At 34.2% G+C, this 12,524-nt stretch overlaps 1 protein-coding gene across 1 annotated transcript; it reads right to left on the bottom strand.

The window, feature by feature from the left end:
• Nucleotides 1-3,100: 3,100 nt before the first annotated feature.
• On the bottom strand, nucleotides 3,101-9,411 carry LOC104588257 (protein neprosin-like). The gene is made up of 7 exons (XM_088893016.1): nucleotides 9,219-9,411; nucleotides 8,162-8,248; nucleotides 7,766-8,035; nucleotides 6,662-6,823; nucleotides 4,368-4,421; nucleotides 3,696-3,842; nucleotides 3,101-3,478 (listed from the first exon to the last, which is right to left on the bottom strand). The coding sequence occupies exons 1-7, from the start codon at nucleotides 9,399-9,401 to the stop codon at nucleotides 3,101-3,103; spliced, it is 1,281 nt and encodes a 426-aa protein (XP_088749142.1). The 5' UTR covers nucleotides 9,402-9,411.
• Between the last annotated feature and the right edge of the window lie 3,113 nt (nucleotides 9,412-12,524).

Below are 12,524 nucleotides of genomic sequence, written 5' to 3'. Positions count from 1 at the left end.
TTAAAGATCAAATTTTTTGCTTGTACATGAATGGAAACTTTGTATTATCCTAAGGTTTCATTCGGTTTGTATTACCTGGATATCCCCCCCCCCCCCCCCACACACACAATTTTTAATGGAAAATGAACGGGGCCTAAAAAATAATTGTGATGGTTACCTCGCATTGCTCTCCACCCTAGCTGGTAAAACCTGCACAATAAATCAAAAGAATAATAAGAACTTTACATAGTTTACTTATTTTTCATTGGCTTGCATCCCACAGGGTGTACTTATAAATCAAGTTTAAGGTTTTCACATTTATCTATATACATAAAGCAAGGTTGTCCCTGTCATCATGTCTCTCCTTGCTCCAAATCCTTTCCTAATTTTCTGTTTTTTTTTTTTTAATTCTACATAATTGCTCATTAAACCAATAAGGAAATGGCATAGATTAAATTATACCTAACCACTAATAGTCAATGAAAGAGAGATTTGCTTTTCTAATGTCTAGCCAAGTGGCACTACTATCCTCCACTTTCTCCTAAATTATCTCTAATTCTTATTTATCTCTTCCCCCACTTTTTCAAGTAGCACCACTATCCCCCACTTTTTTCTAAATTATTTCTAATTCATATTTATTCTCTCCCCCACTTTTTATCTATATCTATCTAAAGAAAGTTTGAATTAACAAATTTAAGAATTATTTAAACGTTATAAAGAAATTATATAATAACTTCAAAATATTTATTAAAAACACAACAAAGATTATAATATATTTAATAATATTCATATTATTAATAATTTCATATTTTTACAAAATTCATCAAAAAATTATGCACTAACGATATAAATTATAACTTTATGGATTATTCAATTTAAATGTTATACAAATGGTAAAAATTTAACATTAAAAAATAAAATATCATTTGAATATTTCAATAACTAAATATCTTAAATAACAAAATGTTAGGAATAGCTAAATAAATATATAACAAAATATTTATAATTATTTAATAACTTTAAAATAAAGAAAAGTCAAATAGCAAAGAATTTTAAATATTTTACTTATTATTCAAATATTTAAATTACTAAATATTTTAAATAACGAAATATTTGACATAACTAAAATTTAAATAGTTAAAATAACAAAATCAGGTAATAATAGTATAAAATTATAAATTATAATTTCATGAATTATTAAATTCAATATATAAATAATATTTTAAAATTTTAAATAATGATATTATTTAAATAACTAAATAATATAGTAAACTAATTTCACTTATATTTAAATAACTTTCAAAAACTTTATTAATAATAATTTTAAAATATTAATCTATATTTATTATACATTTATATATACTGAAATTAATATTTATTGTATTTTCAGTGATTATTTATTATTTTTTGTGATAAATATATTTTCAATAATTAAGTATAAATATATTTTTGCTTTGTTATTTAACAGAAAATTTTCAATAATTATGGGAGATTAAACTATTGCTATTTAACTTTTTAAATTCAATTTATTGTATTTTTTATAAATTTAATTTTAGTAATTATGTATTTTTGTTATAATTTGTTGATTAATATTTATTAGAGATTAAACTATTATGAGGTTACACTATTTATTTACTAATTTAATATATTTTTAGTATTTATTGTATTTTCATTATAAATTTGTTTTCAATAATTGTGTATTTTTGCTATTAATTTTCAATAATTATTGGAGATTAAACTATTGTTATTTATTAGAGATTAGACTATTAATTTCGCTGAAATTAGGAATGTTCACGGGTTGGTTCGGTTCAATTGTAGGTTGTTTGGCCAACCAAATCAACTTGATCAAGTTGGGGAGTTGGTTACCCGAAATTGACTGACTATTAGTAAAAACCGGCCAACTCGGGTTGTATTGGTTTGGATCGATTTTTAGTTTGGTTGATTGGTTTAAAAGATTTAAACTTAAAAATTAAATTTAAATTTACAAATTATAGTGGTATTATTATAAAATAAATTTATGATATGGAATATTTTAGAATAAGGAATATGGGAATTTTCCCACTTTCTTGTATTAAAAAAAAAGTATTTAATCAGTTAGTTTGGTTTTGGCCAGTTTACAAATGGCCAAACTGAAACTGATCCAACTTGGTCGGGTTGAGAAATTGTTGAACTAAAGCCAATAAAAAATACTAGAAACTAACCAACTCAAGTCGAGTTGATCTATTTCATCGGTTTGATGAGCAACCCTACTGAAATTAATTATTCTTTTTTTTTGTATTGTAAAAATATTATTAAAAATAATATATAAAATATAAATAATTATTAATTATTTAAAAAATTAAAATATAAAACAATTATATATTCTTATATGTTTCTATTATTTAGCTTTCACTTAACAGTCCCTCTTAGTATGTCATATAGCTGATATTGTGACCATTAGCTGAGAAATGACCACCAAGATCCAATGATGGCCAACTACCCAGGTATGGTAATGTGTACAAGGGAATCAAGCCTAATTTTGAGTTCATTTGTGAAGGAAATGCTTCATAGTCGATGTGTATTTTTATCAACCAATAAAACATTAAAGAATTACAAGTAATAATGGACGTTATGTAGTTGTGTGTGCAACTGTATCATTCTCTAACTTACAGTCAATGATATCAACGAACCGTGTTTGATTGTACCCATATAAATATTTATTGAGCTGAGAAGGCCAAAATGATGCTTGTGAGCCAATTGGAACAGGAAAAATCCCTTAACATCGACAGAAACTGGTTGAACTATTTAGGTACCTTCGCAGATTGAACCTCTTAGGAAACCTTGCGTATAAATGTAGTTGAATCATGAATGTGGGTCAGAGCTATGGAGATTCTCCTTTTCCTTCATGGGGCAGAATTATGGAGTTAGAAAAGTGGGGGTTTCAGCTGTTAGAGGATGCTTATTTACAAACAGGACAGGCCCATTCACACCTCCAGCCATGAAATACAGCCTAAGAACCTCTACACTGATGTGGTGTGGGTTTACAAGAAAAGAAGCAGTGAGCCCAACCTTGCTAGAGACTAGAGAGTTGAGTTGAGAGATCATCAATAAAAGTAATGGGCCAATAACCCCAAATACATAGTCATGGACATTTAAAGCTTCGACCAGGCCCACCAAAGTAGAGTGTGGGTTCAGTATCTTCAATCCAGCTAAATGCATTATAACAATTATATTCATCTGCCAAAGGATAGACCCATGAAGGGTACTTCCAGGTGAGAGAGTAGTCAAGGATCCGAATGTGCCCAATGTAACACGCAGACCCATACATAAATGCAGGGAATTCTCCACTCCCCATGGCTGTGCTTGTGTGAGGAATTTTCCTTACGTTGGTGCTGTAGACTTGGCCTCCCCATTCAACAGATGATGCAATATGACTTAATCCACTGAATATGTCTGGTGGCCAGTATCCTATTTTGATATCATTTCCCATTTGCAACCACCAGTTCCTAGTGTATGGATCCTACATCACAAGAATGTTGCAGAGTAAGATCAGATCATGTGAGCTAGAAAAAATCTAGAAAAAGAAGAAATCATCAGAAAGATCAAATCTTGCAAATCTCGACCACCCAATAAATTAGCCTGTGAGAGTTGTTTGGGCCCCCACCAACTGGGTGGTCCAGATTTGAAGAAAAAGAAAAAGATGCACCCCTTATATCAAATAACAAACAACATCTTACCTTGAAGATGGTGAGTGCAATATGATATTGGGGACCAGCAGTAACTGAAATAGGTTCAATGGCGGAACCAAGGGCTATTTCATTGCTGGTTTGAACAAAACCAGGGCAAAGGAGGTCGAAGCAACCTGTCTTCTTTGAAGCATCCGCTTACAACACAAGGAGAACAAAGGAAAATCATCTTCTACTTACAAATCCCAATAACTAGCTAGCTAAGCAATCAATCTACTTGCACTTCAAGGATCCCTCCTTTTTTAGGTTTTGAGAGAGAGACCAAGAAACCCATATTCTCTTTTCAGATTTATATAGGGTCTACAGAAGATTTGTTTTTTTTTTTAAATATCACCTAATGCTTAGGTAAGTGATACCAATTTTTCCAATATGGGAGAAGTGGCCAACACTTAAATAGGACAAATTATCACTTTATAGTTAAAATGGTCATTGTCTTCTTTATCTAAAAAATTAGAAAAATATGAATAAATACACTTATCAGAATAAATGTTTCCTGGATATGTATATTTATCTGAATAAATAACTTACCAAAAAGCCAACAAGGACCAAAGGGTAAAATACTAATACATAGAAAACTAGTCAAGTTGACACAACTGGGTCTAGACCATTCCAGGAACACCAACCTATTTATATAACATGCACCAGGAAGAACTAGAAACTTACAGTCCAATAAGAAAAGAACCGAGTCCGCCTGTCTCCATAGACACCTGGGTTTACCTAAATGAAGAAAAAATAAACATTATAATAAGATGCTGAAGACGATTAACATTTTAATGGAAAAGTAATAGAGGAGGGCCCTGCTTCGCGGGGGCTGGAATTGCAATATTGCTATTTGCTATATGAAAAAAGATAATGGTTTTTTAATAAGAAATTTGCAGTTATACGTACCTAAGTATTGAAGCTCATATAAAGACTTAAAAGAGATCATCATGTGTTTGTTTTTTAAATATTGTTTCAACAAAGCGTCTCATATAAAACAATTAATATGATCATACATGTCCTTTGTTTCACATCGAGAACTCCCAGTTGACCTACACAGTAGGACCGTTCGGCCCGAGAACCGTCCAGGCAACCAGTTCTGTTCTACCCCAAACCTAATCCTTAGCAAAAAATCGTTGAATCAATCAACGACCCATTGACCCGGGCGGTCGACCCGTTCAATGGTTTTTGGCAATTTTTTTATTTTTAAAATTTTTATTTTTAGAATGGGCCATGTGTTCGAACTGGTGGCCAGAACAGTTCCGTTACCGGGTCATTTTTTCTAAATGTTAACAATTAGACGAAATAACTTTGTAGTCATAACCATGAGAAGGGTGGACATTGCAAGGGATTTCAAAACCTTAAAAGATAAATCCAAAGTGACCTTAAACATAGAAAAAATTGGCAATAAATCCATCAAATTGAAAAACCCAAAGAAAAAAAAATCAAAAAATCGAATCCAAAGTTCTGCTTTGAAACGGAGCTAAACATACATGCAATCAAAGAAAGAGACAAAGCAGATCGTCTTGTAAGAAAATAAAAAAATATTGCACAAGAGAAAAAACAAAAGGGAAGAAATAAAATGGTGTCAAACCCTAGACCGTTTTGGAGGATCTTGAAGAACACCAAACAAAAAAAAAAAAACAAAAGCAGAAAATGAAAAAAAAAAAACATATCGCACACACTAAAAAAAAGCCAACAGTAGAAGAAACCTTTGAATAGTGAAAATCCAAAAGCACAAAAAACCATGGTTTTCGAACCGCCATTGACCCGGATGGACGGACATTTCGGCCCGGGAACCATCTAGGCAACCGGTTTTGTTTTACCCCAATCCCAGTCCCTGGCCAAAAACCGTTGAATCAATCAGCATCCCATTGATCCAACCGGTCGAACTATCGACCCGTTGACCCGTTCAATAGTTTTTGACCATTTTTTTTATTTTTTTAATTGGGAACCGTCTAGGCAGCCAGTTCCATTTTTTCCCAATCTCAGTCCTTGGCCAAAAACCATTGAATCGGTCAATGACCCATTGACCCGGGCAGTTGAACCTTTGACCCGTTGACCCATTCAATAGTTTTTGGCCATTTTTTATTTTTTTAATTTTTGTTGTTAGAATGGGCCATCCATTTGAACTGGACGGTTAAACCGTCGACCTAAAAACCAGTGGCTAGAACGGTTCCATTTTCGGGTCATATCACACACTTGAATGACATAACACATATGATACTACTTAATGGACCTCACACACTCAATATTTTGCTTGTAATTTTTGTTGTCAGAACGGGCCATCCATCGAACCGGATGGTCGAACCGTTGTTTTTTTATTTTTTTTAATTGAGAACTGTCCAAGCAACTGGTTCCGTTTTACCCTAATCCTAGTCCTTAGCCAAAAACTGTTGAATCAGTCAATGACCCATTGGCCCGAGCGGTCGAACCGTTGACTCGTTCAATGGTTTTTGCCCATTTTTTATTTTTTTTTTTAATTTTTGTTGTCAAAACGGGCCATCCGTCCATTCAAACCAAATGACTGAACCGTCAATCCAAAAATTGATGGCTAGAACGGTTCCATTTTTAGGTCGTATGAGTCACACAATCGAATAACATTACATGTATGATACTGCTTAATAGACCTCACACACTCAATTTTTTCCCTGTATTTTTTATTGTCAGTTCGTTTGAACCAGACAGTCGAACCATCGACCCAAAAACTGGTGACTAGAACAGTTTCATAACTTTTTACTTGTAATTTTTATTGTCAGAACCGACTATTCATTTAAACCGAACAGTCAAACCATCAACCCGAAACCAGTGGCATATATATATATATATATATATCTGCCATTTGGCGAAAGGGGAGAACACCCCTATCCCTTTAATAGATATATATAAGATAAGATAAGATGCTCAAATATTGAGTTACAAATTTTGAGAATAATATAAGATTTATGTTGTTATTTAGAAATTAAAATGATACTAACCGTCCATCCTGATTCAATGCTCTCAAAATCATAATAGGGACCATCCTTAATACATATTTGAGCTGTGGTGTATTCATCATCTGATTCCACATAAGGATTCCAAACGTTTATATCTCCTTTTGCTCCTATGTAATTGTACCCTTCAGTAAGAAGTATCGCCACCTGATCATTCCAAGCATGTCCACATTTATAACATGGAGTCAAGAATTAATCCATCAATCTTTCTATCAATCTAAGATGAAAAGCAACAAATAATAATATCACTTTCACACCTCAAAATGGGTTGGTCAGGACTGGGCCGGGCCAAGAAATATATGCCCATAAAATGTTATGAACCCATCCAGTCTACTGATATTTCTAGGCTAATCTAAAGGCCTTATTCCATGGGGCACAAGCAGTATTTTTAACCCGCCGTTGATCCGATTTGGTTGGTTGAATCATTTGAATCATCACTCAATTAAGATTTTGGGTCGAGTTTGAGTAAAATCTAGAGAAAAGTTAAAACCTGTTGATTTGGTAAAAAATCATCTGATCTAGCTGATTGGACAGTTGATCCAGTTGACTCGGTGGTTAGATCACAGGTTGTATATTAATAGTGTATTCAAATTTCGGGAGGCCATAACTTTGTATGCCTGATTAAAGTAATTTTTTATTTTTATTTTGGGTAACTTTTTAAAATTTATGCATACCAAGGGCCTCAAATCCCTTCTTTTGCCCCACTATTTTTGTGAAAAAAAAACCCTTTTTAGCTTCAAATCATAATTTTTAATATTTGTATAAATAAAAAAAAATAAAAACTGATTTAAAAAATATAAATTAAATAAAAAATAATACATATATCATATCTAAAACATATTTATATATTATTTATTGATAAAATATATATTTATATATATACACTTAAAATATATAAATGCTGATGTAGCACGGTCTGATCCAGACGATCAAACCGGTGGTGACCTACAACCCAGAGGCAAAAACGGTTTGGCCTCTTGGGTCGGTTTTTAAAACAGTGGCCACAAGCACATCCTGTCCTACCATCAGATTTGTCTAGATCAGGCCCAACCCATATCCTAATGGAGAAGGAGAAATTAAAGGGGATACCGACTGATTGGCTTTTTGGTTGAAGTGATTAGTTTGACTAGCGCCACGCATTGTTCTCGTACTGCTAGAGGCACGAGAAGAGGCTGGTGATCTCTTTCTTCCATAATCTTCAAGAGAATTGGCCTTCAGTATATTAATCTTTCGGATCCTACGAATAGGAATTGTTCCTTGTGGACAACTTCCACTTCTTCGCCAAACCTGTGATACTAGCTTAGTAGAAGACTCTTGCTTCGTGGTTCTCATCGTCGGTGGATCATATGTGGGTTTCATCTATGACGCAGTGAAATTTCAGGAATCAAGTGAAATCAAACCAGTAAATGGTGACATTTGTTGTTTGATGATAAACAAAACAAAAATGGACAGAAAAAAAGAAGATAATATCAAACCCGACCCGACCTGGATCGTGTGGTTTTTCAACATAGGGTGATCAAAAGCAGGTTGCTTGAAAAGATCAATGCAATCTATGATTTCTCCATCTTCGCTCTACAAAACCAAATAGAAACGTAGTTAGAGGCATCCAGTAAATTTGGTAGAGAAACAAACTAGAAACCAACGTAGCCACTACACTACAATAAAGAGATTAAGCAGCAACTCACAATCAGGCAGGGGATGAAGTGGGTTGGATCCAGATCCATGTTAGGCGGACCCTGTGATGTACATATCGGGCCTGTCCATTTCGTATATCCGGATCATATTGCGAGGTATGGCTCAGGGTTATATTTTGGGTTGACCCACTCCATTTCATGCCATAATGCCCAAGAAGTGGGGAGTGTGTATGGCAGCTTCACGCCCTGTTTGGGAGGGCTTCTGCGTTGATTGAGCTGCATGGACTGAGCCACTTCTCCTCACAAGAATCCTACTCACAGTCACAGGACAGTACAGCCGCACATTGAAAATATCACCTTGACATTCACGGGGAGATGTTCTTGATGTGCAGCTTGATGATTTGTGGGTAGGGTTATTGTGTTCAGGAGATCCCTACTGCTTTGGAAACTTGAGAATTGAGAGAGCTTCACAGGAAAGTCTATTTCATGTAAGCCTGTTTTCAGCTTTCTAGATTTTTATCAAATACAACAGCTTCATTGCATTCCAGGTTTCTCAGTCCATGCAAAACCCTCCCAGACAGACACCGAAGTTTCAGTTCACAAACAGATGCATGTGAATCGCAAAGTTCAACTTTGTCTTTCTATCGCCTAAAACATATCTCAAAATTTGAATCCATTTCTCCAAAGGCTTCAAACAATGTGTAATGTGTAGATTTTGTGATGTATAGATACAAAATCCAATCCCATTAAAAATACTACTTCTCCCATTGAAATAGATATAAAGAACAAATGATCTGTCAGAAGTTGAAGGGAAAGGGTAAGAGATGATCGGAGGGCTCATAAATTTAACAATTAATGGATACGCAGTTTCTAAGCAGTTCCTTGACGTGGAATAGAAATCTGCAAACCTGAATACTCTTGACTGCTGGCCTGTTAAGAAGCTTTAACCTCTTGTTAACTTCCAACAATTTCTGCTTAATCAGGGATTCACCATCTACTACTCCATCCATTAAAATCATAAAAACCATTGCCAAGAGGATTACTTTATCATTGTATCCCAACCCATTTTTCGTCCAAAACCTTTTGCCCATTTGATGCAGATCTCTTTGCCTGTCTTCCGCCTACCTGCGCAATAGGCCCCAAAAGCAAAGCATTAGCAAATAAGTATCGAGCTTGTAATCAGCACAGCTTGAATGCAAAACTGTTAGCCCAACAAGAGTAGAGAAACTAACCCCGAAGAAACAGAGTTGCAAGAGAAAGCTTAGACGGTGATCAACCTCTGAATGAATGCAAGACTCCGTGGTATGGTAGAGTGGCCATAGGCCCTCATTTGATTCTCAACATGTTGGAGTATCCAATGGTCATGTGACAAGCCACATGTTGATGAGTTCACATCTCTACCCCACAGCAAATCCCCGCCGTGTATTGGGAACATCTCCCGATGAAAGTATCAGAATCGATGATGTCATCATCAAGAGATGTTCCCAATACACGGTGGGGATGTGCTGTGGGTCATTGTGGGGCGGTGATGTGATCTCCATGTTGATGGAAGATGATTGCTTCATGCTTTATCTCTATGCAATACTTTCGCATACAGTCATTCATTTCTTTTTTTTTTCTAAAATTATTATCTATTTATTTATTTTCTAAAAAATAAAATTATTTGATTGTTTATTTAGAAATATTTTATGCATAGAGATACCAATATTATTGGATTACTCTAGATCTTAGTTCCAGTTCTTACTGGGTCAATAGCTACCCATTTAACTTGGTCTAAGTGGGATGACCAAGTGGTTAGATCCTTGGTCAATGAGACACTTATCTCAATTTCTGGTGAGGCATTGAATTGGCCTTTCCCCCAAACCTTCAAGTTTGTTAAATTCCCACCTCAAAATAAGGAAGGAAACGTTGGGTTGAAAGGCTATCTCATAATGACAGCAGATACATGTGAAAAATAAGATATCTTGAAAGGTTAAGAAACCTCCAATTTCTTTTTCAGTACCATCAGTTGCCACTACAAAGAATAGGGCTTTTGGTGGCGTTTCTTTTGTGATGTTTATATAAAACGTCACAAATAGTTTAACTTTTCATGATGTTAATGAAAAATATCGCAAATGATAAACTTTTGGCAATGTTTATTAATAATTATTGCCAAATGTTAACTTTTCGTGGCATTTTTTGCAACATTTATATAAAATGTCATAAATAATCAACCTATCGTGACGTTAATAAAAAATGTCACAAATGACTGTTTTGATGGTTATTAATAGCTGTTGCCAAATGTCAATTTTTTGCAGCACTTTTGTTCAGGTTTTAGTAACGTTTAGGTCAAACATCATTGAAAATCCTTTCCCACCACTGCCACCTTTCGTGCCAAATACTTTTCGCGACAATTGAAGTGGTTGATGTTTATATTAAGGGAAAATCTATGATACGGGAAAGATATGGTAGGGAAAGTGTTTTGACCAATCAAGATCCATTCATGAATTTTGATAAATAATACCTTAATCATTATCACGTTTATAATTCTAGTTTATTGGTCATTTGTTTTTCCCATATCATAGTTGGAAAACACCGCCAAAAGTTCTTTAGTGCATATTTTGACAATGTTGTTGTTGTTATTCAAGTTTTAAAATTTTTAATTAATTTTGAAATTAACTTGTAGCTAATTTGAAATTAATTATACAAGTATTTTTTAGTAAGTGAGAATTTTAATTTTTATTGACTATTTTTTAAATTTTATTTATATAACTAATTGATGTTGTTCAATCCAAGGTAGTGCACGAACTGAGGAGGGCAATCAGATAGTCCTCGTTGGCAGATCAGGCCAAGCTTCAAGGATGAGGCCGCGTTTCAAGATCTGTGGTCAAGGAAGAAGTCAGAGGCCCGAGGAATTAACCCCGGGTAAGTACTCGGACGCTCAAGTCGATAGGAGGTGGTGGATGGCCGGGCTGAGCTGATGGTCCGGGCTAATTAGCACTGTGGGTGTTCGAAATCAAAAAGCCCCTTACCTCAAGCATAGAGTACCTTTTATAGCCAGAGGATCCGTATCCTAATCAGAGTAGGTTTCTAGGGAAATCGGGGCAGAGTTCCCCACCGTGGTTGCAGGGGTAGAGTCCTATTCCTCAACGGAGTTGTCTTCCCATCCCTATCCGTTAGGCAGGCTTATCCGTGAGGGGCGTAGCTGACGTGGTCGGCGGGATCATGGCAATGTCGTAGCCCAGTCGGACTGTGCCGATGTGGCCGAACTATGACAGATGGCTAGGGGCCTCATGGCCAGCTCAGCCATGTCCCCAACACTAATATTTTAAAATAATTAGTTATTTAATTTTAATAGTTTATTCATTAATCTTACAAATTTTCATTCAAATATTTAATTTACTCTCATTTTTAATTAAAATTACTTTGAATGTTTAAAGGGGTTGAATTTATATTTTTCCATGTCATAGTTAATTATAATATAGTACTTATACATTAATTGCGTTTAGTTTAAATTACTTAAAAAGTTATAGTAATGAGAAATTTTCATTACTTAATTAATTAATTAACCAAAAGTTATAGTTTAAATTACTAAATATAGTATTTATACATTAATTGGGTAACAAATTTTCATATTCATATGGTTTGGTTACAAATGAGAAAATAATGGTTAAATCAACCTCAATAACAATTATTAATGAATTAATTATTCATTAGTATTTAATTAATTAATAATGTTTTCTATTATTTTATTTTATGTTTCATGGGTAATTATCAATTAATTAACCACTTAATTAATTAATTAACCAAGATGGATTGCTTGTAGCTAGGGATGTCAACGAGTTTGCTTCAATATGGATATGCCTCAACCAAAAGCTAATCCACCCCAATAGGGTTCAATCCAATACCAACTTGTTCCAACCTGTAGCCTTTTAATTGTATTTTCTAGAACCTGAAAGCCATTAATTTAAGTAGGAAGTTGAGTTATAGGTTTTAAAGACGTCACTTTCTTTACGGAGTTAGAATTATATATATATATATATCATAGCTAAGGGCTTCGGATCAAGGGTACCTGCAGACACGAGTGATCAAAGGTACACTCCGGATCTGCTGAGAACACAGCTACGCACGTAAGTTTTTGGTACAATTACGAAGTGTGATGCCAAGTTTTGCATCAAGTGGAGCAGTTATTTATGGGAACTGAACCTTGTAATTTGTATTATTTTGTATGTATT

The sequence above is a fragment of the Nelumbo nucifera genome, chromosome 8, assembly GCF_055504915.1.
Source record: "Nelumbo nucifera cultivar China Antique chromosome 8, China Antique-T2T, whole genome shotgun sequence".
Taxonomy (NCBI): domain Eukaryota; kingdom Viridiplantae; phylum Streptophyta; class Magnoliopsida; order Proteales; family Nelumbonaceae; genus Nelumbo; species Nelumbo nucifera.
Note: the sequence above shows the minus strand (reverse complement) of the source record. Positions and strands in the feature narration are given on the sequence as shown.

Bases quoted from the DNA above. Each gene is read 5' to 3' on its own strand.
- LOC104588257 (XM_088893016.1), bottom strand. From the start codon at position 9,401: ATGGGCAAAAGGTTTTGGACGAAAAATGGGTTGGGATACAATGATAAA. The intron at 8,249-9,218 runs GTTTGCAGATTT...TTGGTTTTGTAG, and splicing joins CAGCAGTCAAGAGTATTCAG to AGCGAAGATGGAGAAATCAT. The intron at 3,843-4,367 runs GTAAGTTTCTAG...CTTGTGTTGTAA, and splicing joins GGTTCTTTTCTTATTGGACT to GCGGATGCTTCAAAGAAGAC.